General features: G+C 40.0%; 1 protein-coding gene across 3 annotated transcripts in view; it reads left to right on the top strand.

Moving 5' to 3' along the window:
* LOC1279373 (calcium-independent phospholipase A2-gamma) overlaps positions 1–25,503 on the top strand; it is a 124,865-nt gene extending 99,362 nt beyond the window's left edge. The window contains exons 1-5 of one of the 3 annotated variants that reach the window (XM_061660487.1): positions 22,805–23,425; positions 23,491–23,573; positions 23,664–24,075; positions 24,137–24,357; positions 24,448–25,503. In XM_061660487.1, coding sequence (XP_061516471.1) covers positions 23,404–23,425; positions 23,491–23,573; positions 23,664–24,075; positions 24,137–24,357; positions 24,448–25,116 — 1,407 coding nt within the window. In that variant the 5' untranslated portion in view covers positions 22,805–23,403 and the 3' untranslated portion in view covers positions 25,117–25,503. The other 2 variants (XM_319089.5, XM_061660488.1) reach the window with 2 other exon arrangements.
* Positions 25,504–25,995: the final 492 nt, after the last annotated feature.

The raw sequence follows: 25,995 nt of genomic DNA, 5'->3' as shown, positions 1-25,995 counted from the left end.
ACTGTTTGAAATCTTTTATCCCAAAGTAAACCAATCCTGTGCGCACTCAGTCTCGTTTCTCGTTTGATGCTATTCATGTCAATTTTGTAATTATATAAACATGCAGCACCAACTGACCTGGCCATGCTTAATGCCATGCGGTACGAGTAGCACTAGTTAGTCATATTAGCACTAATATGACACGTCCCGGGTGCTCTCAACGGGTCTTGTTTTACTGTTGATGGTCAAAGGCGGTCCCGGAGCGTATGCGGCTTTCCTCAGCGCGCGTTGTTCTACTTGAAGTTTCAAGAGCCCGCGGGCTTAAGGTAGAACTACTAATTGGACCCTTCAACGCCTAAAACACTCCGATTGCAGCTAGGCCACGACGAGTACTGCGTAGCTGGGCGATTAATGTGTACCAGAAGCTGGGAGTGGTGGAGTTTCTTTTACTTCGCTTTGTATGTTGTACTCTGCCTTTATTATTCGCTCTAGGGAAAGGTGTGTTTGTCGCGTGGCCAGCTGATTCAGACAGGTTCTTTCACTGGAACGTTTTTTGTTTTGCTCGTCTATTCGTTGGCACTAGAGCCTTCGTCGTGTGTTCAGAGCCCGATACCACTAATTTGCGGGAATGTAATAGCATTAATTATGTGCACTTTTCCCATCTGGTCTTTTCCTTCATAATTTGTGTTTGCAAATTGGCACGAGCCTCTGCAACGCGCAAAGCACATAGGTGAGAGCCTTTCAGGGTGCGCTGCGAAACAGAACCAAAACCCAGGCCAGGATCCATCTCCTACTCACCTCCGCACACACTTGACGCACTTGAAGGCGAAGATGAAAGGCATGGACTATGTTACACGAGGCATAATCAATGGGGGAGGTCTCCAGATAGACCATGTCACAGCATATGGTGGTAGGCACCAGAGGCACACACCCCCACAGGTGGCGGGCCAATTGCGCGGTCGGCATGGCAAAGATGGCGTAACCAGCATAAACTCAATTAAACCGTTTTCTGTAACGTTCTGGTCTGTCACCTGCCAGGTTTGTTCCAAATGCAAGACACCATATCTCAGTGTGCCATTATCTTTGGTTTTAAGTTAATCTATCCGTGGCCTCCACCGGCTGCTCTATAAAACAAACAGTGTAATATCAAGCATATAACCACAAAGAGGATTTTTTTTTCGTTTTCGTGTTTAATCTAGAAATATGGTTGTTGTTTCTAGTCGCATTCAAAGAAGAACGAGTGCACTTGTACCGTGCGTTGTACGATGCCAAGTAGAGAATCCGGGATTTTACCCTGCGTACTGCGCTCCAATGCTTTTGATTATACTTTTGTTTTTTGTGCCTTTTTAAGCTTTCCGGGTTTTTACGTTTTTACGAAAATTGTTTCTTTTTTTAATTATTGTTGTTTTCTTGCCTTTGCAGTTTGGAACGGCGAAGAGTTTTTTGAATAATTATTAATACTTAAATTGGAGAAAATTGAATACACCTTTAAATCATCTTTTTTTTTAGCAATTTTTACACATCAGATTAAGGATTTAGTTTATATTCTCGTATTAAAAACATTATTGTTCATCATTACGCGCTATGGTTATGGCGCTGATCATTGGTAAAATTGATGACGATGCCATTTCAAAACAAGCGAAGAAAGTAATTTGATTTTCTAGAACAGCGAATTACAACCACTAACGAATTCCAACTTAGTTAAAAAATAGTTATAAATTTTAAAAAAAAACACTATACGTCAAAACGATTCTTAAATATGTTTTTAAATTTTTAAATTGAATAATGCTTCGTTCAATAATTAAATTTTAAGAATTAAAAAAAACGAAAGTCAAAAATAAGATTTTTGGTCAAATTTCATTTGAAACTGAAAATAGCAGATAAAAAGCTCCGAAAAAACTACTGCTTATGAAAAACAAAACGCTTATAGAAGAAAACGCGTGACTATCAACGATTCGTTGCTCAATGTAACGAGAATGGTTTTACAAACTTTACTACCATTCACATCCTCCATTTTATGTGAGTTTGAATTTTCAAAATGGGGGCTTTTACTGTACTAGCCAGTTGTATTGTATGGAATTTGAAGCTTGGTGACTGAAATTATGTCAAAACTCCACACAAAACCACAGGCAAAACTAGCCTCAGTATTTCAGCCTGAAAAATATCTAAACAAACGCTGATTCGCCGCAGTCGTAATTAGGTTAGCTCCTCGAGGATTGATATTTATTTTATGAAGGATAAATATCGTGTCAAGAAAGGTTAAAAATCGTTTTGATCGACTTGTTTCAGGTTCAAAAAACGACTTTAAATAAAAGTACTTTAACTCATTTCAAAGAGAAATAAAAGAGAATAAAAGGAGTTTGAAATGAATATTTTTTGTACACAATTGCTAAAATCCAATGTAACGAACCTTAACTGTCAAATTGTTACCCTAATTATGTTAATTGTTCCACTGACGGGCTGAAATTTCTGCTTATTGGCTGGAATAAAACGGGTGACTATTGGAAACCGTTTGTCTTGATGTCTTCGAACCACAACATATTGGACATCCTGCGATGGGCACATACATCAACTACAGTTCCTAGTATCAAAATACTCTTGGAAAATATTCAAGCCCAACCTTCACATATGGTATTCTAGACCTTATAAAAGTCTGTTTGTAAAGAAAGTTGTAGAATGAAGAATTTACATAACTTGGAAATAACTTGGACTTGTAAAAACAAAACTATGGAAATATGTAAAAACCTGTTTGTCAATTGTCAATTGTAAGTAATTGTTGGTTAGGCAAACGTACGATAAATTTTAGTAAACAAAAGAGCTAGACTGTTCTCGGACTGTTGTACTGTATGATAGGGCAAAGTTCATGAGCCCTCTCGACAGACCTTATCTAACCTCTCCTCCTCCTTAACTCCTTTTCAGTTCACGAACTTGAGTCTTCTCTCACTCAATTCAATCAAATCCTTCAAAAGATTGAATCACTATGGATTTAATTATTTTAATCCGTACTAAACATATATGTCTGGGCTTTTTTATTAAGAAACTCCCATTTTGTAGTATAATTATTGAAAACTTTGCTCTTTCGATAAGTAGCATGTTAAAATAAAAAAAGGTTTTTTCTAAGTATCTTTTGGAATATTCGTAATTAAATTGCACAATAGAGATTAAGTTCTAAAAATAATCGGTCGCTGTACCACTAGTTTGTCAGTTCAGTAAATCTTGTCTGCTATCAATTTTCTATCGAACTATTTGTAACTGGTTCGTGGTTTAACAACAGATCACTCGTAAAAGTTTGTTGGTTTATGCTTGTTGTAAAGATTTTATTGACGTAGGTGGAATTAAATTTCAACAAAAATAGCAAAATATTATTTTTTGTTAAATATGAATCTACAATATCACCACAAAACAATGAATTCCAGCTGAAAAAAAATTTAAAGTACAAAATGTCATCCAAAATTTGATGGAGTTTCTCGAAGCTTTACAATGCTGATGTTTTGTCATATACGGTAAAAAATTTACAGAGTCTGAATACATATTATACATTTGATTTTATATGAAACGTTCCCTTAATCCTTTGTTTTCATAGCCTAGGGAAAGTCCGGTAATTAATTTTGAATTGATGGATATGTTGAATCAAACATGATATGTGACAAGCGATCGAATTCGTTTATTTTGTAACAAGAATATAAGTATCTTATTTTAAACAGTACATAATTTAAAAATTGCACTTAAAATACACATCACATCTTCAAACATACAGGGTTTTTTTCCAATTTTGCCATTCGAAAATGGCACCTTGCCATAAACAATTACACGATCACATTCCCACAGATACTTACATTTGATCGTATAATACTTAGAACTCCATGGCTCGATTTGATACAATTCTAATGGCCGAAAGGCAAACCAACATGAAATCTATATCCACTAGCTAGCCGTGGAATTTATGTACCCCGAGACCCCTCGGTTATTGGAAAACAAGCGTACCCTCCTTCGCCTTTCTTCTTTCACTTCCAAAATGCAGCTTCCGTAGCACAACAAGAGGGTGCAGCTTGCGAGTGGTACGATTAGAACGAAAGCAAACACCACCACTGTGCCTGAAAAACACATATGCTTCAGGCACTTTCATGCAATGTTTTCGATGGGAACAAGGGCCATAGAGAACCGTACGTACATTGGTGTGATTTAGGTTAGAAAGAGCGTAATTGTACCTTTTGAAAAGGGTCATACCGTACTTTTTGCCATTTGTTTACCCATAGATGGACCTGTTTCATCGTACGAAATTGCAGCTGAAAATGCTTAAGGGCCAGTATGTGGCTAAAGCAGCCTCTGCCTAAGCTGTGTCTATCGGAATCGCAACATCGACCGGCTTCTGTGTGGGGGAAATCGGTTTAGTTCTACCTCGATGCATACACATTGGCAACATTCCATCTTGATCGTTTGCGAGCTGTACGAATTTGTTAATATGATAAACAGGAGAAGAAAAAAAGAACGTGCACACACTCATACAAACAGCCGAAGCAATAAAGCCAAACCTTTAGAACGAGGAAATACTCTATACTGTCTAATGGATTCAAGATGCTTTCACAGCAATTGACATAAAAGGAACGCCGGCGTAAATGAACACTCTGAGCGAATGCTTTTAAGCCAGGCATTGATGCTCTCTCTCTACATGCACAACATGTGCATACGTGCTAAACGGTAATCGTGTTATTATTTTCGAGATTTAACGTTATTAGGGTGAGCTTAAAAGCTGTCTGTCCTTTGGCAAGTGGTCGAGTAAAACAAGTAAACAAGTAAAACACGAATTGAATCGTTTTGAACTTCTTTTGCGCAATATGTCTATAGCTTTTAGTCGTAAATACTCTACATAAGACAGCTAAACAAATATCCTTAATGTATGCCAACTATGTGACCGATGCGGCCTTTCAACACAGCCAGCAAAGAACATCGTTTCTTGTCGCAAGCAGAAGTACAATGATATGATCAGGAAAACGATTGTAAGGAGCTATATCTAAAGTGACCATACTGTAACAGTTATTAATCATGCGGAACTGTTTTTAATGCAAAACAATTAGCCTGGTGCATTTTTTACAGTAGAGTACTGACTCCAAAACTTCCCCTGATGTTGCAATTTTCTACCGAGGAATGTTGATATTGGATTTAGAAATGGTGATCCTAATCATTTGCATACACTCAGTCATTTTGAACGGTGTGTAGTAGTGATGGGTCATCGGAATCGCACCCACGGCTCGGAATCATTTCCGAGCATTACTACTCCGGCTCCGATTCCGACAAATTCAAACCGTCGATTCCACCTGGAGCCGTCGGAGCCGTTCGGAGCCATCCGGTGCCGTCAGAGCCGTCCGGAGCCGTCGGAGCCGTCTGGAGCCGTCAAAGCCGTCCGGAGCCATCGGTGACGTCCGGACCTGTCCAGAGTCGGTCGGAGCAGTCGGAACCGTCCAGAGCCGGTCGGAGCAGTCGGAACCGTTGGAGCCGTTGGAGCCGACGGAGCCGGTTGGAGCCGACGAAGCCGGTTGGAGCCGACGAAGCCGGTTGGAGCCGTCGGAGTCGTTGTAACAGCCTGAAGTCGTTACAAGCCTGAACGACTCCTACGGCTCCAACCGACTCCGTCGGCTACGACTACTAGTGGCTCCGGACGGTTCCAACCGGCTTCGTCGGCTCCAACCGGCTCTGACGGCTCCAACGGTTCCGACTGCTCCAACGGTTCCAACGGTTCCGACTGCTCCGACCGGCACCGGCTACCGACTAGCGGCTCCGGAAGGCTCTGGACGACTCTGAGATCGGAATTTTGCACCTACCTTCCGGAACCATTTCCGATTTTGGCGGAGTCATTCGGAAGCGATTCCAGATTTTTGCTGAATTTACCCATCACTAGTATGTAGCTGGTGCAGTGCGTGACAGTGCGACAATTATCTCGTTCGAAAACTACGGATTTCTCATTAGAATAGCGAGAAAACACAATCTTAACCCGATTCAGACACGTTTTTATTTTGACTTCATTATTCCACCGATTTGATTCTCGTTTTAGATTTCGTTTTTTTCCAATGAAGTCCGTGTTTAAAGGGACATGGGGTAAAGAAGTCATGTTAAAGGCTATTTTCAGAATTTCATTGCATAACAAAAATCAACTCTGATGTTTAGCTACTTTGTCTCAAACCTGAGTATAAATATTTTTCCCGACGAAAACTTTTTATAAAACATGTATCACTACTAAGCATTACTATCATGTATCTTGAAACCCAGCTGTATTTGGATTTTGGTTCTCTCGCTAAATGCTCTCCAAATACTAATGTCTCACGGACGCTTAACCTCGACGGTTAAAATCATATTATGAGCATTTTTTATTTATCGATACATTGATTTAGAAATATTATTTGACCAAGAATGAAGGTTAGAAACGGTACTGGTGTTTTTTTTAAATCAATTTTAACTAGTTTTATTCATTACACTATGCTTGAAATGTGTCCATTTGCCTAGTAAATCTACTCAAAACCTTTCTTGGTAAAACTGTGCAGACATGCGCCAATATCCAAAACACAATTTCCTACTTGTTGTTTGTTGCAAGTCAATTTTGCAAATCATTGCTTACGATATACTTACCGTTTACTTCGTTACCGTTTCATTTCCGGATACTATTTCATCCCTAATTACCTTTACATCATCACATATGTCAACTGCATGTCCATTCCTGGTGTCTATTTTTATCACATATCATCACTTTGAAGGAATAGATGAAATGCAAAAAAAGCTTGTCTAATCCACTGAACGTGAGAGTGCATAGGGAAACCACTGATCATTGGATGGCAGCAACCATTTCTGAAAGACCGTCTACTAATTCATTTAAAACTTCAACGATGCATACGCAACTGTAACTAAATATTTGAATATTAGCTTGCACACGACGAATGGTAAGAAGCCGAACTTCGCTGGTCCTGGGTTTGAGCGGAAAATCGACATTTACGTACTTTCCTTCCCGAGTCAAATATTATCATCACACACTCTTCCACAAGAAATGGACCCGACTTCCCCCCCTTTCCATCAAAGCACCGGTACCAGTACACACACACATAACACACGCTCATGCTAACAGCCAGAACAGCAATAAAGTAGTCAGACCTCATCACCTCAACCGGCATCCGTACTGGAGGCCATCGCAACGAGGCGTTGATAATAATGGTCGCTTTTTGAACTACTTGCGGTTGTGTACGCTTCTATAGGAAGGTGAATGGGGATTGGGCGGGACGGGATACATGTATAGCTAAAGGGTCCACAAGGTATTTCTTGCCTCCAAACCTCAGCTCCTTATTCTCAGCCATTCCGCACCTTAATCGACCGAAATAAAACGGATACGTTCTTTCGCACCTTCATTGCAGTTGGCGGCTGGGGCGGGTTTGCTTTACCTTTTCCTTCTCAATTCCAGTTGTGGAATGTAAGTACAGGAACAGGAAGCGGTAAATATGAAAATGCTTTCCTTTCGCTACCACAATACACTACACAAAAGCTCGTGTGCGTGAACTTGGGGAACTTTAGCTTTGACTTTTTCATGCCGGATATGATAAAGGGGGGTGAGCGAAAGGTTGAGTTTTGGCGGATGTTTATCGTAATGGTAAAGTATGTGCAGAATCACACCTTGGTAAGGATTTTGGATCCTGGAAGTAATCGTGGGTGGGTTAAGAGTTGCGCTTTCTCTATCCCAAATACTTCAAATGAAGTGCAAGTACGGACTTTGCGAGTGTGTATGTATAGGAAGTATTTAAGCCACATACACTTCAGAACGCATACTGTTCCTGGACAGCAGAGCACACGTATAAGTCAGTTGAAAAATCGTTTGAACTTGAAACATTTGTAATCCAGCGTGAACATTAAATCGTTCAAAAAAACTTGAGATAGGTACAATATGGCACACACTTACAATGTATTTAGATATTCCGACCAAAACAGTCCATAGTTTGTGTTTCATTTAGCAGTAGCATTTTTTCTAGACAAAGTAGTCATCGCGGTCCGTGCATGTTGATCCGTGTTGCTTGCAGTCACGTGCGGAACATATGCCAAGGAGGCTCCCCAAGCGGTAATATTTAGGGAAGCCCTTTGAAATCATTTAAAGTGCGTTGTTTTACGTTGTCTATTTTTTGTTGTTGTTGTTGCTTAATTTGAAAGTTGTGTACACTTTTGTTAAATGTCTTGTACTTAATTTTTTAAATCAAATAATTTATTACTTCTATCTTTTCTATTTGGCGTAACGTCCTACGCGGCGGACATGTCGGTCTATACAGGCTTTCAAGGCTTAATTCATTACCATGCAGCCGGATAGTGAATCCTTGCTACGGGGGGACGGTCTATTCTGGGCTTGAACCCATGACGGGCATGTTATTGAGTCGTACGAGTTGACGACTGTGCCACGGGACCGCCCCCACGGGATAATTTATTAACTTTTGCCTATTTTGAGGGGTAACTTAGGCTATAGTAACGCAACTATAAAAACTGCTACTATAAACTTACGCAACTTTTTATCATAGAGTTGCAAATAATAAAAGAACGTTTGTTACAATGTAAAATGCAAAACAGGTGTTCGCCATTCGTACTGTCCAATCTGTTTAGAAAAGAAAAGACTCTAATTTCGCGGAATTTTTTTATGAGGCCTGTGTAAGTCCGGAGTTCCTGCATAGTTAGCTTATGACTTCCTTCAGGATAACAATGTGTCAATCTTTTCGCATGTCTTGGCTGCTCCATGGACAACACTTTTGCATTTTTTTTATCGAACAGGATAGGGTTACCAACAAAGAGAGAACCAGCACCAGATGTTTATTTCATCGTTTGGCTTTTCTATGTAAGGTTAAGCATTCTATTAACAACTTATTGGCCAATAAACTGGGAGTATCTCAATGCGTACATAAAGAAGATGAAGTGGTCATTCTGATACAAATGGTTATTTTCATATCTAGTTATTATATCTAAAACATGTTCCGGTTGAGTACTGAAATTACTGCCGAAACCGCATGCGCTTTGTGCATTTTAAGATTGTTTAAAAGCTACGACGAAAAAATCAATTGAGCGATTGAAAGTACTTATCATTTGAGTGCCAGATCGTTCTTGTTTTTATTTCAGTACACAGCGGACATTTGCTGGGATGAAACCGGTTTCGATACCTAAGGATAGAAGTTAAAAATCATCAAAGTTTGACATCTTTAATATTAATAAATTAATATTAATATGCATAATTCAATGTCAATTATGGAAATTCTGTCATATGCTCTACCTAACAAAATAAGTCTCAAGAGCTCCCAAGGTTATATGTTCTACATATTGTAATCTACACCATTGACTGTCATTTGGCGAAATAAATCGCTGCGACGGAGCTCGCCACAAAAGTTATGGAATATTGTTTTTTTTTTCTTAAAAATTATTTTAAAAAATACTGTCTAGTCCAATATTTAAACATAAATAGCAGCAGCACTATCTCTTCGATATAACAATAATACCAATCAAATATGTTGAATGTTAACATTCATCACTAGTTTACGCGGTTTCATATTTCATGCAACAAGTACTCGTGTCTTACAGTTTTATTCCGGCATTTGTTCAAATTACCCACTGTGCAGTGGCAGCCAAACACCTTTTGTTTACACTTTTTTTGGCTATTATTTAATTATGTATTGCAGAAATGATACCGGGAGAAGTGTAATTGAATGTAACAATTTGAAAAGTGTAGGAAATAGTGAATGTTAGGAATGAATGTTAGTTAATAAATTAAAAATAATCGATTTTTGACTTTTCATGGGTCCTTTCATGGTCTTGACTTAAAAAATAGGCTTTCGAAGAAATTATAATGATTGCAATAATAAAACTTTAAGTTAGCGTTAGATGTAATATTGTAATATTTTACTCTAACGCTAACGCTCATTTAAAAAAACGGATTTTTAAAATTGACTACACTCGAATTATTGTATCGTTTATTAGTGCGATTTGATTTAAATCAAACCCAGACAAACATTTCACGTCTCAAATCGAAAACATCATTAATATTAGAAGTAGCATCTGCTCAGCAGCATAAATCAATTGATTTTATTACCTCCCACATCGGACCAGCAGAGCGTTCACGTGTTGGGCCGTAGCGTATGCGCACGCTTCGTCGACCAAACGGTACGGTTCAATCTAAACCTCGCCCCGATCCTTTGGGGTGTTCTTTTGTTGTTAGCTTGTCAGCAGGGTGGCGGCAGCGTAGGCAACCGGTAGCACCTGGCCCATTAATCGTCGACCATCCGTTGTGCAAGTAGCCGATGAACGCCCGGCAGGATTCAAAAAGATCTTAAGAACCCACGCAAAGGACACGAAGCGGTAAGAAAGAAAAGAAATGAGGCAAGCACGTGCTTGTTTAGAAGCTACTCAAGTTTTAATGTTGATAAAAAAGAAGATGATCCATGTGTACCGCTCTATGTCTTGTTTGTTAATGTAATGTTACGTAGATGCATTAAACAAAATGTGTTCAAAAATGGCTGAAATTAAATGTTTCATAGTTTGCGCCTATTTGCTCAAGCTATGATCACAAAAAAATCATGAACAATTGCCCAAAACGCAAGGATAATAGATGTCGCACTTAGTGTGTCGTGCGCGTGCTACAATGGTTGCTGGTTTTTACTTACCTGAAGATAGAGCAGAAGGAAAAAACGAACGTAATCAAAATCAGATTCAGCTGGAATGCTTAGCTCTCAAACGATCAATTTAGATATGGATCGGAGATGGTTACGGGCGGCTTAGGGTAACCTTCATCATTCAATTATTGTACGATCTACAACAGCAACAAAAAACGCGTCTTCTACGAATGAAGACGTGGTAAGATGGTGATAACGATCGCTGAAAACGGTTTGTTTGTTGAACGATTTCTACACGGCCAAAGATGAAGAATTTGACCAATGTTGATGGAATGCTCCGATATTTCTTTCACTATGTACACATTCAGAAAAATAAATAGATGTAGACACCATTCGTCGATCGCTTTAAGTCAGGGGTTGGCAAAGTTCGGCTCGTATATCGAGTGCGGATCGCGAGCTTTATCTAACTTTCTCGCAATAACATTGATCGGCTATAGCGTTGATAGAAGAAAAAAACCGTAGATGAGGAGACAATTTAAAAAAAAATATTTATAGAATAAACATTTGATTATTGGAAAACTTCTAACATCAAAAAGGGGTTAGCAGTTCTGTACGTAAAAATGAAAAATTATTAAATGTGTATCATACTTCCCAATCTGTTAGATGTATGCTCAATTTCAATACTCTAACCTAATTATTCGTACTGTTCGGCTAGTGAAAAATAATTAAATTCAGACAAGTTTTCATATCTCAGCCGATTAGAGTTAGCAGATTAGAGTTTTTATGAACAATTTTTCATCTATGCGGGGGTTTAATTTGGAGTGAATTATTGAAATGCAAAAGTGTTGCCCAGCGATGTTCGCGACGGTTGTTTTAATATCAATTGACATCATTTTATATATTTTCTTTTGCTGGAATTAGGTTTCAAACGTAGGAAATATGTGATAACACATTATTTGTATCACATTTCTATCGACATTAAAGATTAACACATTTTTAGCCTCGGTAGAAGAATTCTCTAGTCGAAGGATTGGGTCTGAATCAAACCCTATTAAAGCGTTGTTACTGATATAGCAAGTAGTTTAGCTTAAAGGTAATGGAACATTGAATTGGTTGTATTGTTTCCAGGCTGCAAAAGCTATATCCGGTGACATTAATTTTTATGTGGAAAAAATGTGTGTACGAGCACATGATGGCTTCAGATATCACTCAATCCCAGCGGGTTCATTTTACTTCATTATATTATTGTAATGTTATAACCGTGTTCCATGAACCACAGCTTTGATGAAGTCTCTCTGCTTCGCCTATTTTAATTTACATTATTGTGATATTATTAATAAATATTATTGAGTCTCAACTATTTAATTCAAACATATTTCAAACGAAGTAACTCGCAATATTTGCATAACAGACCATTTAATATGTATATGATTTTTTCTACTCCATTTTCCGTACAAAGGCGTGCGAACCATCGATTATTTTTTCTGGATGCTAGCAGAATGGTGAACGTTCACAGAGTCAGACTCGATAACGGCAAAGAGATCGTGCCAATGCTCTCACATCTCTCTTATAAATACTATTATTGAAAAAATTATGAATGTTTTGCTATCTTCTTTATAAGTGCCTATTTGTCTACTCTCGTCGACTAGCCGGTCTCGTAGTACAGTCGTCAACTCGTACGACTTAAAAACATGCCCGTCATGGGTTCAATCCCCAAATAGACCGCGCCGCCATACGTAGGACTGACTATCCTGCTATGGGGGGGAATCAATTAGTCACTGAAAGCCAAGACCACTAGTGGGTACAGGCAGGCCTTGACCGACATCGGTTGTTGAGCCAAAAAAAAAAAAAAAAAAAAGAAAAAAAATTGTCTACAATTAAAACATAATGAATAAAAGATACATTACAATGTTAGTATATTTCAAGTGGTTTTTGGCTAATTACCACAAACGTGAGGTGCATTTTTGTAATCCTCCCATTTTTAACAGGATTTTCCAAGTCACTTACAAATGTAAACATTGGTGTTCATCGCGTGTAAGATGTTAATCTACATTCAGGTTGATGTTTCATTTCCGTCATAATAATTTTTAAATTTCTTCAGAATGATTTTCAACACGACTTAAGCTGGATTGTGTTTGAAAGTTCTTTGTTATGTGTTGAAAATCATGTGTTGAAACTGAGTTTTCATTATGAAGCAAATACATCATTTGAGATGTTGAAAAACATCTTGAATGTTGTGAACAATTATGTGCACATTAGAAATTGACTTAGAAAACCCTGTAAAGGTAATTGAAAATTAAATAGGTGGTATTGTTTCCAGGCACAAGCTGCACAAGCTATCTTCGCATGATCGGTAACAGTAAGTTTTAGGGGGAAATACAGGGTTTTACAGTTCTTTGTTATGTGTTGAAAATCATGCTGATGAAAAAAAACGATTATGGAAATGAAATATCCGATTGATGTGGATTAACACGCACGCGGTGAATAACAACGTCTACATTCGAAACTGACTTGGAAAACCCTGTATTTTTGATGCTCGTGAATTGTAATGTTTTTCTTTCAACTAAATCAATTATTTGGTAAACGTATCGATTCTTCGTTTTGGCGTAACGTCCTATGCGGACATGCCAGTCGCTGCAGGCTTTCGAAACTTAATCAGTACCACACAGCCGGATAGTCAATCCTTGCTTCTTGCTGGAGAAATAATCCATTCTAGACATGAATCAATGACGGGCATATTGTTTAGCCATTCGAGCTTACGACTGTACTACGGGTACTACTCTCCCGTGTATCCATTGCATTTCTAAAATGTCATGAAATGTGAAAGAAATCGTTAATAATCACAACAGTTATTTACAGCTGATCGATCAAGTCTGCACTTCATTACACTGCATACATTTCTATAGTCGTGTTGTTTGTTTTTTTCCGTTATCGCATTAGTTCAATGATAAACCCAAACATACATGCATTATCCTCTTTTACGGCAAAAGGAAAATGCCACTACGAATTGCTGCGCGGATGCACCTTGAGCTAATATTAAAAGTAACGTGCAGAACGTGCTACTCGCCATAAGTAAATGAGGTTGCATAAATATCATAGGACAGTATCGAAATGCACTGAAGGTAGGTGGAAGATAGGGCGAACGAAATTTCTTGGGATTTGTCATTGCATTCCACTGCACTGCTGCACACGTGCGCATTAGGATCTTTAAAATATTTTTTCTCTGTTACCGTGCAACTAGACATTCCGCCAAATGGTGTCGCGCCGTGACGCCTGAACCCAAAATTGATGACATATATTTGATGAGAAGTCCACACAAAAACAATCAGTTTCACGGTGAATATTTTGATATTGTATGGGCGCGTGCAAATTTTGGCATTTCATCGAAAGTCAACGCACCATACAGAATGACAGCTGGGAACATACATTTAGGCGTGAAATATTTCAGCCATGTTGATTTTGGCTACCCTTTTCACGCTTCACGGCGTGAAATTGTCTCGATGTATCTGGTTGCACGGTGACACATTACACATACAACTTTTGCGCCAGAGATGAATCTTATGCTCCATGCTTCCAAACAAGAACAATTTTCTTTCCATCTGAACCACCAGCATAATGTGCTAATTGAAACCACAGGTGCCTGTAAAAACACCATGCAACCCGTACGCATTGCATCCTAATTAACCAACGACGTATGCAACGGTGCAGGCCTTAGGGTGCGCTTGTATGCGCGAACTAATTAGCTTCCCTTTTATTTACAAAGTGCTAAATGAAAATCACTGAGCTGAAACGACAGAAGGTGGCTCTACTGATGTGATGTTTTGAACAAATGCAACATATGAGAATAGATTTTCCACGTGTATTTGTATATAAAAAAACAACATTCTTTATAATTGCTAAGTGATGTCGCTGACGAACGAAAAGGTTGAGAAACAGACACAGGTTTAGATGGATTACATTGCAACAGTTGTATCGTTTTTATATTACTGGTTAGTTTTCTTTATTTGTGTTTGTTTCTAGTTTACATGTTGTTGTAGTTTTACTAATATTTGGTTTTATTTATTGTAAATTTACAGTGAATAACGAGTTTCATCCGTTCCAGCGATTCACTCGTTATGCGAAATGCTCGTTATGCGAGAGACTTTTGCTCTTATAATAATTATTTCATGCCCATATAATTTCTATTAATAAAAGTAAAGTAGAAATAAAATAATTGATTCCAGAATCAAAAATATGCTGGTAGAAAGTGCATATAGGAAGCTAAAAATATGAAAAATGTCTTCATAATACGTCTTATTCTTCTTCTTTGGTACAACACAACCGTTGTCGGTCAAGGCCTGTCTGTACTACTAGTGAGTGTGGCTTTCAGTTACTTACTGAGTACACATAGCAGGATAGTCTTACGTAAGGGAGCACGGTCCATTCGCGGCTTGAACCCACGACGGGCATGTTGTTAAGTTGTATACGAGTTGACGAATGTATCACCAAACCGGTCCCTTCATAATAATAGCCATTGGTAGGGGAAATCGCGACAAAATGGGCATGTTAAGCAGTTTACTGAATATTCCTTTGAATAAGTCACAAAACACAAATTATTCTTACATTATTACATGCCTACACATAGGCAACATAAAATTGCCACATATCCTGAAAATAACTTAAACACATGAACAAAGTTTGAAATAAAAGTTTATGTTTTACGAGAAGCTATGTGGGACAAAATAGGCATAACCCTGGGGCAAATATGGCATATGTAAACAATATGTGCAACAACTGCGCTTAGGCAATGGTCTATGCATTTGCGCACGTTTCGCTGAAATGTATTCTCGTCCTATCTTTTGTTTCGCTGTTCAGGAAAGCCCTTAAAAATCTTCCAAAAATATGTTATCAATATTAAAACAGTTTTTACACGTTTCAAACTGCAAAATCGAATCTTTTGAAGCTGTGCCTGTTACCATTATTGTGGGGACAAATACAACACCATACCTTCACCAAGCGCCATATGTCATAAGCATCTGCCCATTTTGCTCCAAGCGTAACTGCCCATTTTACCCCACGTAAAGCATTTTTGTATTTTTTGTTATATTAGTCATTCAATCTCCTACGCATTCAATACATACAAAATACGCATTCAATCTCCTTGCTTTCTTCAGACAAATTCTATAGAAATGTCATTCCTTCAAAAATAAACCTTGTAAACCTTCCACGCATCCCTGTGACACTGGTTTAAGCTTATTTTCGAAGTGACAAAAATGACTTCAATATTCTACTATATCTTATTTTGCATTTTTCTTAGTTATTTGATATTAAAGGGCTATAAAACTTTCGAGCATTGGAATGTATCTTTTTAGTGAAATAATGCTTAAATAGAAGTTGCCCATTTTGCCCCACATGCCCATTTTGCCCCGCTTTACCTTACATCATGCGTTGATCAAAGTTTAGAATCAAACGCAAAAAACACTCGTCAATATACTACACACTTGTGCACAATTATACGGTACTTCTTCTCCAGGAAATAGTTGTATATTAATCGATTCTTAGTATCGAAACTTATTTGCCTAAGCGATAATCAAAATTAAATAAAGGCTCAATGTTCGTGATCGTGATCTAGATGTCAGATTACCTCCCAAAAATGTTTATAGAAAACGAATGAGGTATTTTTTAGTATTTAGATTGGCTCGTTATGAGAGGTTCTACTGTATAGCTATAAAAAGCCTAGCTTTTGAAACTCCTACAAATAACCGACTCCTACAAATAGTGAAACGCGATTTAATTCAAACAAATCATTCAAGAAAAGCGTAATGAATAAGCATATACAAAAGAGCGTCGATTATCCGGGGTGCTCCGGTCCGGAACGTTGCCAGCTAATCGATTTCTACAGATAATAGTCATAGGCTTATTAGACGATGGAAAGTACTGTCACCTTGGTTTGGTATTTTTCTGTCATTTAGCAATTGCGTTTCAACGTCCACCAGCTGACAAACGACAACGGCCTCAGGCTGATAAACTTTACCTCCTCCAAGCACATGAGCATCCGCAGCAACTTCTTCCAGCATGCACACCGCCTTAGTTACACCTGTAGACACCTGAGGGGTGATTCAAAGTCCCAAATCGACCACGTTCTGACCCAAATGACCACGACCAGGTACTTCTCGGATATTATCGACGTTAAAACGTATAGAGGTGCAAACGTCGACTCGCACCATTTCCTGGTCATGGTAAAGCTGCGCCAGGAACTCTCCATGGTTAACAACCAACGGAGTTAGCCCATCCTAAGGCTCAACCTGGACCGGTTGAAGTGTGCTGATGTGGCGGAGGGGGCGCTCAGGAAAGCGCTTCCGGCCGACAACAACATCGCCGCGATGCCCCTCACAGTTCACTGGCGTATAGTGGAACGAGCCATCGGCACTGCAGCCGAACACAAGATCGGCCGCATACCACGTAGAGAGAAAACGGAATGGTTCGACGAAGAATGCAGACGAGCACTATCCGAGGAGAAATAGTGAAGAAACGCCTGAGGAAACAGCAAACCCTGCTCTTCCTGGCCAAGCAGCGCCGTGTTAAAGGGTCAGATGAACAGCTGTTGGAGCAGCTTGCCCAGTCAGGGGACACCCGCTTGTTCTACAGGAGCTTGAAAGAGGCACGGCGCGGCCGACGAGATGCCCCCCGCATCTCTGGATGAGATTGCCAGCGCCATCAAGCAGCTTAAGAGCAATAAGTCTGCCGGCAGCGATGGACTGGCGGCCGAGTTCTTCTAGATGGGGCCGGAGAGCGCGATCGCGAAAGTCTGAGAGGAACTACCGGAGGAGTGGAAGCTGGGTGTTATTCACCCAGTCTACAAAAAGAGCGACAGGTTGGATTGCTCGAACACCACCGACCAAATTTTCACTCTGTTGCAGATCCTCCAGAAGTGCCGAGAGCGCCAGTTCTCTTCGCACCACCTGTTCATCGACTTCAAGGTGGCCTACGACACCATAGACCGGAATGAGCTATGGAGCATCATGCAGCGGTACCACTTCCCTGAGAAGTTTATCCGACTGTTAGAGGTCATCAATCGTTCGAATATCACAGGGGCCTGAGGAAAGGTGACGGACTCTCCTGTCTGCTCTTCAAAATCGTCCTGGAAGATGTCATTCGAAGCGCGGGGCTAGACAACGACGTCGGTGGCACGATCCTCTACCATCGATATCGACATCATTGGCAGGACAACAGCAAAGATGTGTGAGGCGTACACCCAACTCAAACGCGAAGCAGCAAGAATTGGATTGAGAATCAATGCGACGAAGACGAAGTACCTGCTTACCGGTGACTTAGACCATCTAGGAAGCAGTGTATTAGATGACGGCGACAATCTCGAGGCTGTCGTTATTTTGGACAACGTCATCAGCAGCAAAATCCGGAGACGCATTTTGCAAGAAAATCATGCATACTATGGGCTTAACCAACTGTTGAGATCCAGAAGACTTCGAGACCTCACAAAATGTGAGATATATCGTACATTGATTTGACCGTTGATCCTCTATGGACACGAGTCTTGGACCATCTGAGCGGAGGATGTCAACGCTCTGGGCGAGGCATCCTGCTTTGAGCGACACATCCTCGGGACCGTCTTTGGCGGTGTGTTCGAGCATGGAGCGTGAAAGAGAAGGATGAACCACGAACGCACGGCGAACCGAGCATCCTGACGGTGCCGAAGGCTGGCAGGATACGATGGCTGGGGCATGTCATGAGGACCCACCAAGAAGGAGTTCGACAGCGTTCTCCAGTTCGGCATAAGTCGCAGGGGAGCACAGCAAACTCGATGGCTGGACCAGGTGAAGCGAGACCTGACGGACATCGGGTGTCTGCATGGATGGGAGGCTGCAGCCAGGGTTCGAGCATCCTAGGGAATTGTTGTTGACCGGGCCATGTCACATTGACGTGCTCTTTTGTGAGCATGTCAACAAGAGAGAGAGAGAGAGAGAGAGAGAGAGAGAGAGAGAGAGAGAGAGAGAGAGAGAGAAAGAGAGAGAGAGAGAGCATTTGACAGATAACTATTGGTCTATGAACCGGAATTCGACGTGCTCAATTCCAATTTGCTCCGAAGAGGATTTTTAAATCGAAGTCGATATAAGTATTTGAATTTATTGTTGGTGTTTGATAAAATCTACGTGAAAGATAAACAATTCTTGATTGCTTGTGATAAAGCTCAGGAACACAATAAATTTGACGAAAAATTTGAGAAAAATGATCATGTCTTATTACACACACAGGATTTTTTGTGTCAAAGGATGACAGTACTTTCCATCGTCTAATAAGGCTATCACTGGTTATATTAACAATTTTCCATATTATCAAATCAGTGTTGATACCAACCGATACATCATTAGTAGAATAAGTATGCAATCAATAACTACACGTTTATTGATGCCAATGATTATTTAATTATCTTAATCAATAAAAAATAAGTTCGAAAGTATCATTAGACACTGTTTTTTATACCAACCTGACCAACGCTGCTAATGTTTGCCACGATTAAACAGCTGTCAAATTCATGCGAACGTTTAAGCTGTCCGCCGATTCATCCGTTTCTGGATAATTGTAGTTCTACTGCTCCTTAAAATCAAAATGTCGTAATAGTCTTTTTTACAAAATTGAAATTCAACAAACTGAAAAAAAAATTAATAAAACAGCTGTGAGCATATTGCATTTCTAGGGTAGCACATCATAATTACAACATACAAAGGAAAATCACACACAATGGATACTTTGGCTGATAGAATTGCTATTTTAAACAAATATGTTTTAGAACTTACAATCAACATAACAACATAGAACTGTTAAAATTAAATTCCATTACAATCCGCATTGTTATCGTCCTTGGGTGCGATGCAGTTTACTACAATCCGTAATTCCTGTTTGCTGCCCCATTGCCCTACCATCGGTCCTGCCGGACCCGGATTGTGAATGTGTGTGTGTATCAATCTTCTTTAATCTCGTCAAACGATCCAATCGGAAAATAATCTGCTTTTGATTTACATCAATCATTACGCGCTCACCTATACCCTAACCAGGAAAATGGTTCTTGCGTTAGAAAGGACTCACGACATGGGGCGTGCTGCTGGGTGTGAGGTGTGCTTAGCACCTACACTGCACGCTTTCTCCCACACTGACCGGTATGGATGGGTAGGCACCCGTTTGCTTCCTTCCCTGCACCGAAACCATCGCTTTAATCACACTGGGGTGAGTCCATTTAACATTAATCGTTAGTGGATAAAATTTATGTGAGAAAAGCGACATATTTTCACCAAGCGTGTCCGGCGGTGCATTCGGTATACCATCATACCCTCGTGATGACCACGGAAAATCGAATTAAATTCATATTAGCACTCGAAACAAAACTTTTGATAGAGTATTGCAGTGGCTTTAAGTGAAGGTCGTACATACTTATGATGTTGAGTCGATAGATTTAAATGATAATCCCAACGCTAATGATACTAGTGTAGCAATCGTATGTAACAAAATCAATATTTTTCGTAATGCTCTTTTAGTGTTATGTAGTTATTTTGGCGCAAAATTTTCTTTGAATAAGACTGAAGTTGCGCAATTTCAAGATAATGTTATCTTTGTTTGAGAAAATTACAGGGTTTCGCACGATTTATTGGTCAGTTCCCACGATTTTTTGGTGCGTTCCCACGATTTTTTGGTCGTATCCCATAGATTTTTGCTTCGTTCCCATAATTTATTGTTATTTTCCGATTGGATATCAATACAAATGGACCAAAAACTTCTGGGAAATGACTAAAAAATCGTGGGAACGCACCAAAAAAATGTGGGAACCCACCAAAAATTGATTGGAACCAACCAATAAATCGTGGGAAACCCTGTAAATAAGTTATGTTTCGAACAGGTAAATAATTAAAAATAATTTTAATTTACTGAATAGGTTTACATAGATGAATCTTAATCCAATAAATTCTATTAAAAAAAAACTACAACTAGCAATCAGGATTTTGAACAAATTGAAATTTAACTGTTTCCATTGCCTTCTGAGCGATATTGCATGCGCTATTCAACATAATATTAATGACACTACGTTACACTTGAAACAATAATTGCAACCATAATCATCATTTATTCCACAAATAAGGCTTTAATTTAAAAACTAATCAAAATGATTCCAGATCAGCTTAAATTAAATGTTTTCTTTTTTGTCCATTATGTACCGTTATTTAAACTGAACAACTATCTAAAAATTGCATACAAAACGGCGCTACAGTTTCTTTAGATTCAAAAACTCACATAAAGATGGCGCTACCGTGGCGTATACAATTTGTCTCCTGAAATTATGCAATTTTAGTACATTTGTTCTAAAAAAGTTCATCCCCAAACCAACGCTAGAAACGTCAAAAACCGTCACAATTAATTGTGACGGTTTTTGACGTTTTGAGCGAGGGTTGCTGAGGGTCAGTGTGTCCAGATTATTTTGGCTGATTTCGGTAGGAGCACTAATATTTTACCTGTACAGGTAGTCCCCGAGATACGCAGTCCCTCTTATACGCGGATTCTGAGATACGCTGTTTGCTAAATTTAACAGTTCTTTAAGCAAATGGTCAAAAGCAAAACATGACTCTTTTGGTCGAATTTTAAAATTCATTGCAAAATGTGTAAATTTGTAATCTCCATTCATAATCATATCGAATCATTAATTTAGTAGCTAAAACCACTGAAAATTTGTTGACTGAAAATTTGCGTGACTTGACTTACGCGGAAATTCGAGATTCGAGATTAAAAGAAGATGCATCGGATTTGGTTCATAGCGGTCACACAAATGAGGCCTTTCTGAAGTAACGATCTGAAAATTGTACTAGGTATTCTAAGCCAAGGGAGGACTAAGATGCACATTTTCTTCTCAGTGGTGGCGATTCCCTTTTCTCGAGGTTCCACACAGCCGCTTAGGACCAGTCGCAGTGGCAGTGCTAACTCGAGTGCTTCGATTGATATTGAGATTATTTTGATAAATTGGTAAGTTGAAAATAATGATAAAAAATACGTTTCAATAATGATAAGTGCCACAGATTAAGCTTAAACCACTGGAAAATCTAATATCCATATAATAAAAGAAACGAAAGCTCCATAGCTTCATTGGTTTGCTCAATAGATGGCGTATTACAACTCATCATTGCATTGCTGTTCTTTTCTTGCAATGTGTTTCGAAAAGTTTCATCTAATCTTGACCTATATACTTCTAACTTTTGGAGCTAAAATCCATATGAATGGTCGTGTGGTCAGATACGTAGGTCGACCATTACTCAAATCTCACTTGCTTCAGTGCTGGTGGTTAACATTGGAGTTTAGTATTTAAACAATCGTATCGCCGTTCTAATTCTAGCGATGCATAACTCCAATGCGAAACCATGCCCAAATAGCCAGCTCAAACTCTATAGCTGATTTGAGGCTGTTTAACGAAAAATCGTTCTGATGTCGCACTTTGTGACTGGTTAAGAGATAAAAAGTGCTTTGCGGAAGTATCGTGCTTTTTAACAAGCACTCGATATTCTTTGCAACCTTGTGGCTGGTTAGCCTGATGTGTATGGTTCATGATGGAATTTGAAGACTTGTTAAGAAAACGCACCGAACTTGGTGGAACTTTATAGCTTTTTTTAATGCATAACATCGTTACATGATGGTTCTTGTCAAAGTGTCAAAGACTGACGCCGTCAATCATCTAATTGCTCCTGCATAAGTTAGATCAGTTCTTTGAAGAAGGAATTTTGAGTGAAGTGATTGTGGTTGTACAGTAAATTGTTATACATTCCATGTAATTTATGAATATTGAAGATTTTAAAATATACACATGAACACAAACAAAACAAATTATTTTGTTTATTGCATCGATGACGCTTGCTTGAAAATAAAGAAAAATAATCCCCAGCACCCTGGCATAAGGAAGCTGCTAAGGCGCTATTTAGTAGGACCACCTGCAACTTTGATGCTATTTATCTACTGCAAAAGGAGAATTCAAACAGCGATCTTTAGCATACCAAAATCGACTGCTTAAGCAAATTTCTTCTTGAAGCAAAATGTACTGTTTTGATATTTGATCTGTCAAATTGACATAACCGCGTATCTCCGAATCCGCGTAAGAGAGTGGTACTTGTTCCGACGCAATGCGTTGCGATTTTACCAAAATGTATGGGATTTGACAGACGCATGCGTTAACGACGCACGACGCAGCGTCAAAGTAGAAAAATTTCTATTTCGACGCACGTCGTGATGCGTCTGTCAAAATGGTTCAATCATATCGGGTGAAAATCGATATTTTTTCACGTTAAATTGTTTCGAGCGCAATTGGACGTGTAATTGGACTACTAAATAATTTTATTAACAAAACAAAATAAATGTAGAGAAAGTAATTTCGTAATTGCTGCAAAACAGGTGTGTGCGGGTCAGTATGCAATGTGCAATAATAAAGCGAAAACATGCTTTGCACTGTTTTGAGCAGAACTGGAAATGATTTTACAGTTGTAATTTAACATTATAATCACATCAGAACCTATAAATAAGAGGCATTATTGCTGTTTGTTGATGTTTTTCTTTGTAAAATGTGTTGACATATCCATGCAGAACGCAGCGAACAGATACCAGCGTGCGTCACGCAATGCGTTGCGATACGCTGCGTCGAAACAAGTACCAAGCCCTAAGTCGAGAACCGCGTAACTCGAGAGCAGACTGACAGATAAATCGGTATTTCTGGTCACTCTGGTTGTAAACAATTGTTTGGGATTTGTTTTGGGAAAATGTGTCGTAATTTTTAACAATTTTAGTAAAAGTAATGTCCAGCTGGAGGACTGTTGGTAAATAATCCGTGAATAGGACTGCGGTTCAAAGAAAATAAAAACTAACGTGTTTATGCCCGTAGGTATCTGCTCGCCAATACTTGCCAGCGGAAAGGTATCGCGATGCGTACCACAACAACAATGGCATCACAATCGCCAACAAAATGTAACCAAATCCCCGTTCTCGTGTGGTTGGCAAAGCAAGGGTGGCAACAGCTAATCATAGGGATTTTTCTTACCTTACCTTCGATTGCAGCGTCAAAATCAGTCACAAACTCGACATGCTCTGCTGGATTTGCGCCGCAAGGCAATACCAGTTGATCGGCAGCGGCAGGTACTGTACGAGCTGGTGGAAAAGTTTGAAAAGCTACCACAAGAGAAAGCGTTCGCGATAGAGGAAGGCGCAATCGAGCTGCTGAAGGAGCTGGAACACTCCACCGATCCTGCCATAAGGCAGCATGCGAAGCTCGGTTTGGCGCTGCTCGGGTACGTCCCACCGTTGTCAAGCGAGGGGATACGCATCCTGAGCATTGACGGGGGAGGCATCCGCGGTATAATCGTGATGGAACTGCTACGCAAACTGGAACGACTCACGAATCGAAGAATATTCGATCTGTTCGATCTAGTATGCGGCGTCTCGACTGGAGCTATATTGGTTTGTGCGTTGGGTAAGTTGGTGTGGGATTTAGATTGATTTGCGCCTAACCCCTTTGTGTCGTCTGCTTTTAGCCTCCGAGAAAGGGTTAACCCTTGCCGAAGGCATTCACCTCTACAAAAAGATAGCCTACAAAGTCTTCCATCGCCCGACGACGCTGGATAAACTTTCCGGAGCGTCGCGCCTGTTTTCGTCGCACGCTTACTACGATATCGAGCTGTGGGAATCGCTACTGAAACGTCATGTGGGCCACCGTCGCATAATCGACACGGTGATGCTTCCAAATGTGCCGAAGGTGGGATAAAGACGCATGGGTAAAACGAAACCTCCATTGTTCAAACGGTTCTCGACTAAGGAAATGCTGTCGCTTCCTTCTATTCCGTAGTTCTGCTGTATATCGACTACCGTTTGCGACGAGTACATCGATGCGCATGTATTCCGCAACTACACATTCCCTCAGAACGTGCAGTCGGTGTACGCCGGGTCACACACCGCACGACTGTGGGAGGTAGTGCGAGCGTCATCCGCCGCTCCGGCGTACTTTGGTGACTTCCCGCTGAACGGTCAGCTGCATCAGGACGGTGGCATACTGTACAACAATCCTACCGCCGTGGCCATCCACGAAGCCAAATGTCTGTGGCCGAACGATCGCATCCAGTGTGTGGTGTCGTTCGGTACGGGACGAACGCGCGGCAAATCGAACGATGGTCAAAAAATTATAAGCCGTAAAATACTCGACCAAGCTTCGTTGTCCAGCTCGTGGAAGACAAAGTTCCTGCGTATTCTCGATTCGGCCACCGACACGGAAGCGGCGCACACGGTGCTGAGCGATCTGCTACCGGCCGGTCACTATTTCCGTTTCAATCCGTACCTTACCGAGTTCCTGTCGATGGTTGAGGTGCGGCCGGAAAAGATTGCCCAGCTGGAGAAGGATACGGCAATGTACTATGCGCGCAATGAGGACAAGTTCGAGCAGGTTGCTGACCTGCTGCTGCGCAAGCGATCGATCGCACGCAAAGCGTACGATGTGGCACGCTACGTTTTCTATCGCTAGTGTTTCTTGAAAAGTGTTTTTGCTGCTAATTGCCAAAGAGATTCTGCTAGTATTGGTAGCGTCAGGGCAGAAGGTGAATGTTGTTATAACATGATAACAACAGATTTTGTGTTTCTCGTTTGCTTGTATGAATCTTTTAGTTGCTGTACTACAGTCACTACTGACATACCTCTCAGTGAAGGTGAACAATTCAGGTTTTATTTCGGTATTACATCTTTTTAGTATTTTAGTATTGCTAAGCTTGTTTGGATCCCCGTATAACGACTGTCCATGGATATATTTTGTTTTGCGATTGTGTGTAAATGTTTGGTTTATGTTTGTAAATTGCAAATAAAGTTCTGTGACGTGTAAGAGTGATCTTAAACGTAATTAGAATGATTCACAACATATTGATGCATATTCAATAAGCTGATGATCGATCCAAAGATCACAGCATATGTCCACACACCAATATCACAGCAATGCGACTCGATAGAATGGCCAAAAATCCAAATAATCCCAAAAGAAACGAACGAAAACGAGCTGGAAAAACTTCCCATTTCCAAACTCACTTGCTACGCTTAAGCGATGATACCTGTCCGTTGTTGATGTGAGAGAGAAAATGAGAGAACGGGGAGATTTCCTCACGACCGTATGGTTCGGTTGCTGGTTGGCGCCAGTACGAAATTGACCCGCGCAGGCAAAAGAGGACAGGTTTTATTTTTAAGCAAACCGACCGACGAACTCATCCCGATCGGTCACGATCTTCCGTAGTCGTGCACTGTTCGTGACGCACTGCACACCAGCACTTTGCTCGACTGAGCAGTTCGTCAAACAAGTTAACCACCGTTTTCGAGATTTTGTGTAGGGAAATCGAGAAGAAAAAATAAACAGGAACGG

This window comes from Anopheles gambiae, chromosome 3 (genome assembly GCF_943734735.2).
Source record: "Anopheles gambiae chromosome 3, idAnoGambNW_F1_1, whole genome shotgun sequence".
NCBI lineage: Eukaryota > Metazoa > Arthropoda > Insecta > Diptera > Culicidae > Anopheles > Anopheles gambiae.
This window is presented reverse-complemented; position numbering and strand designations above follow the sequence as displayed.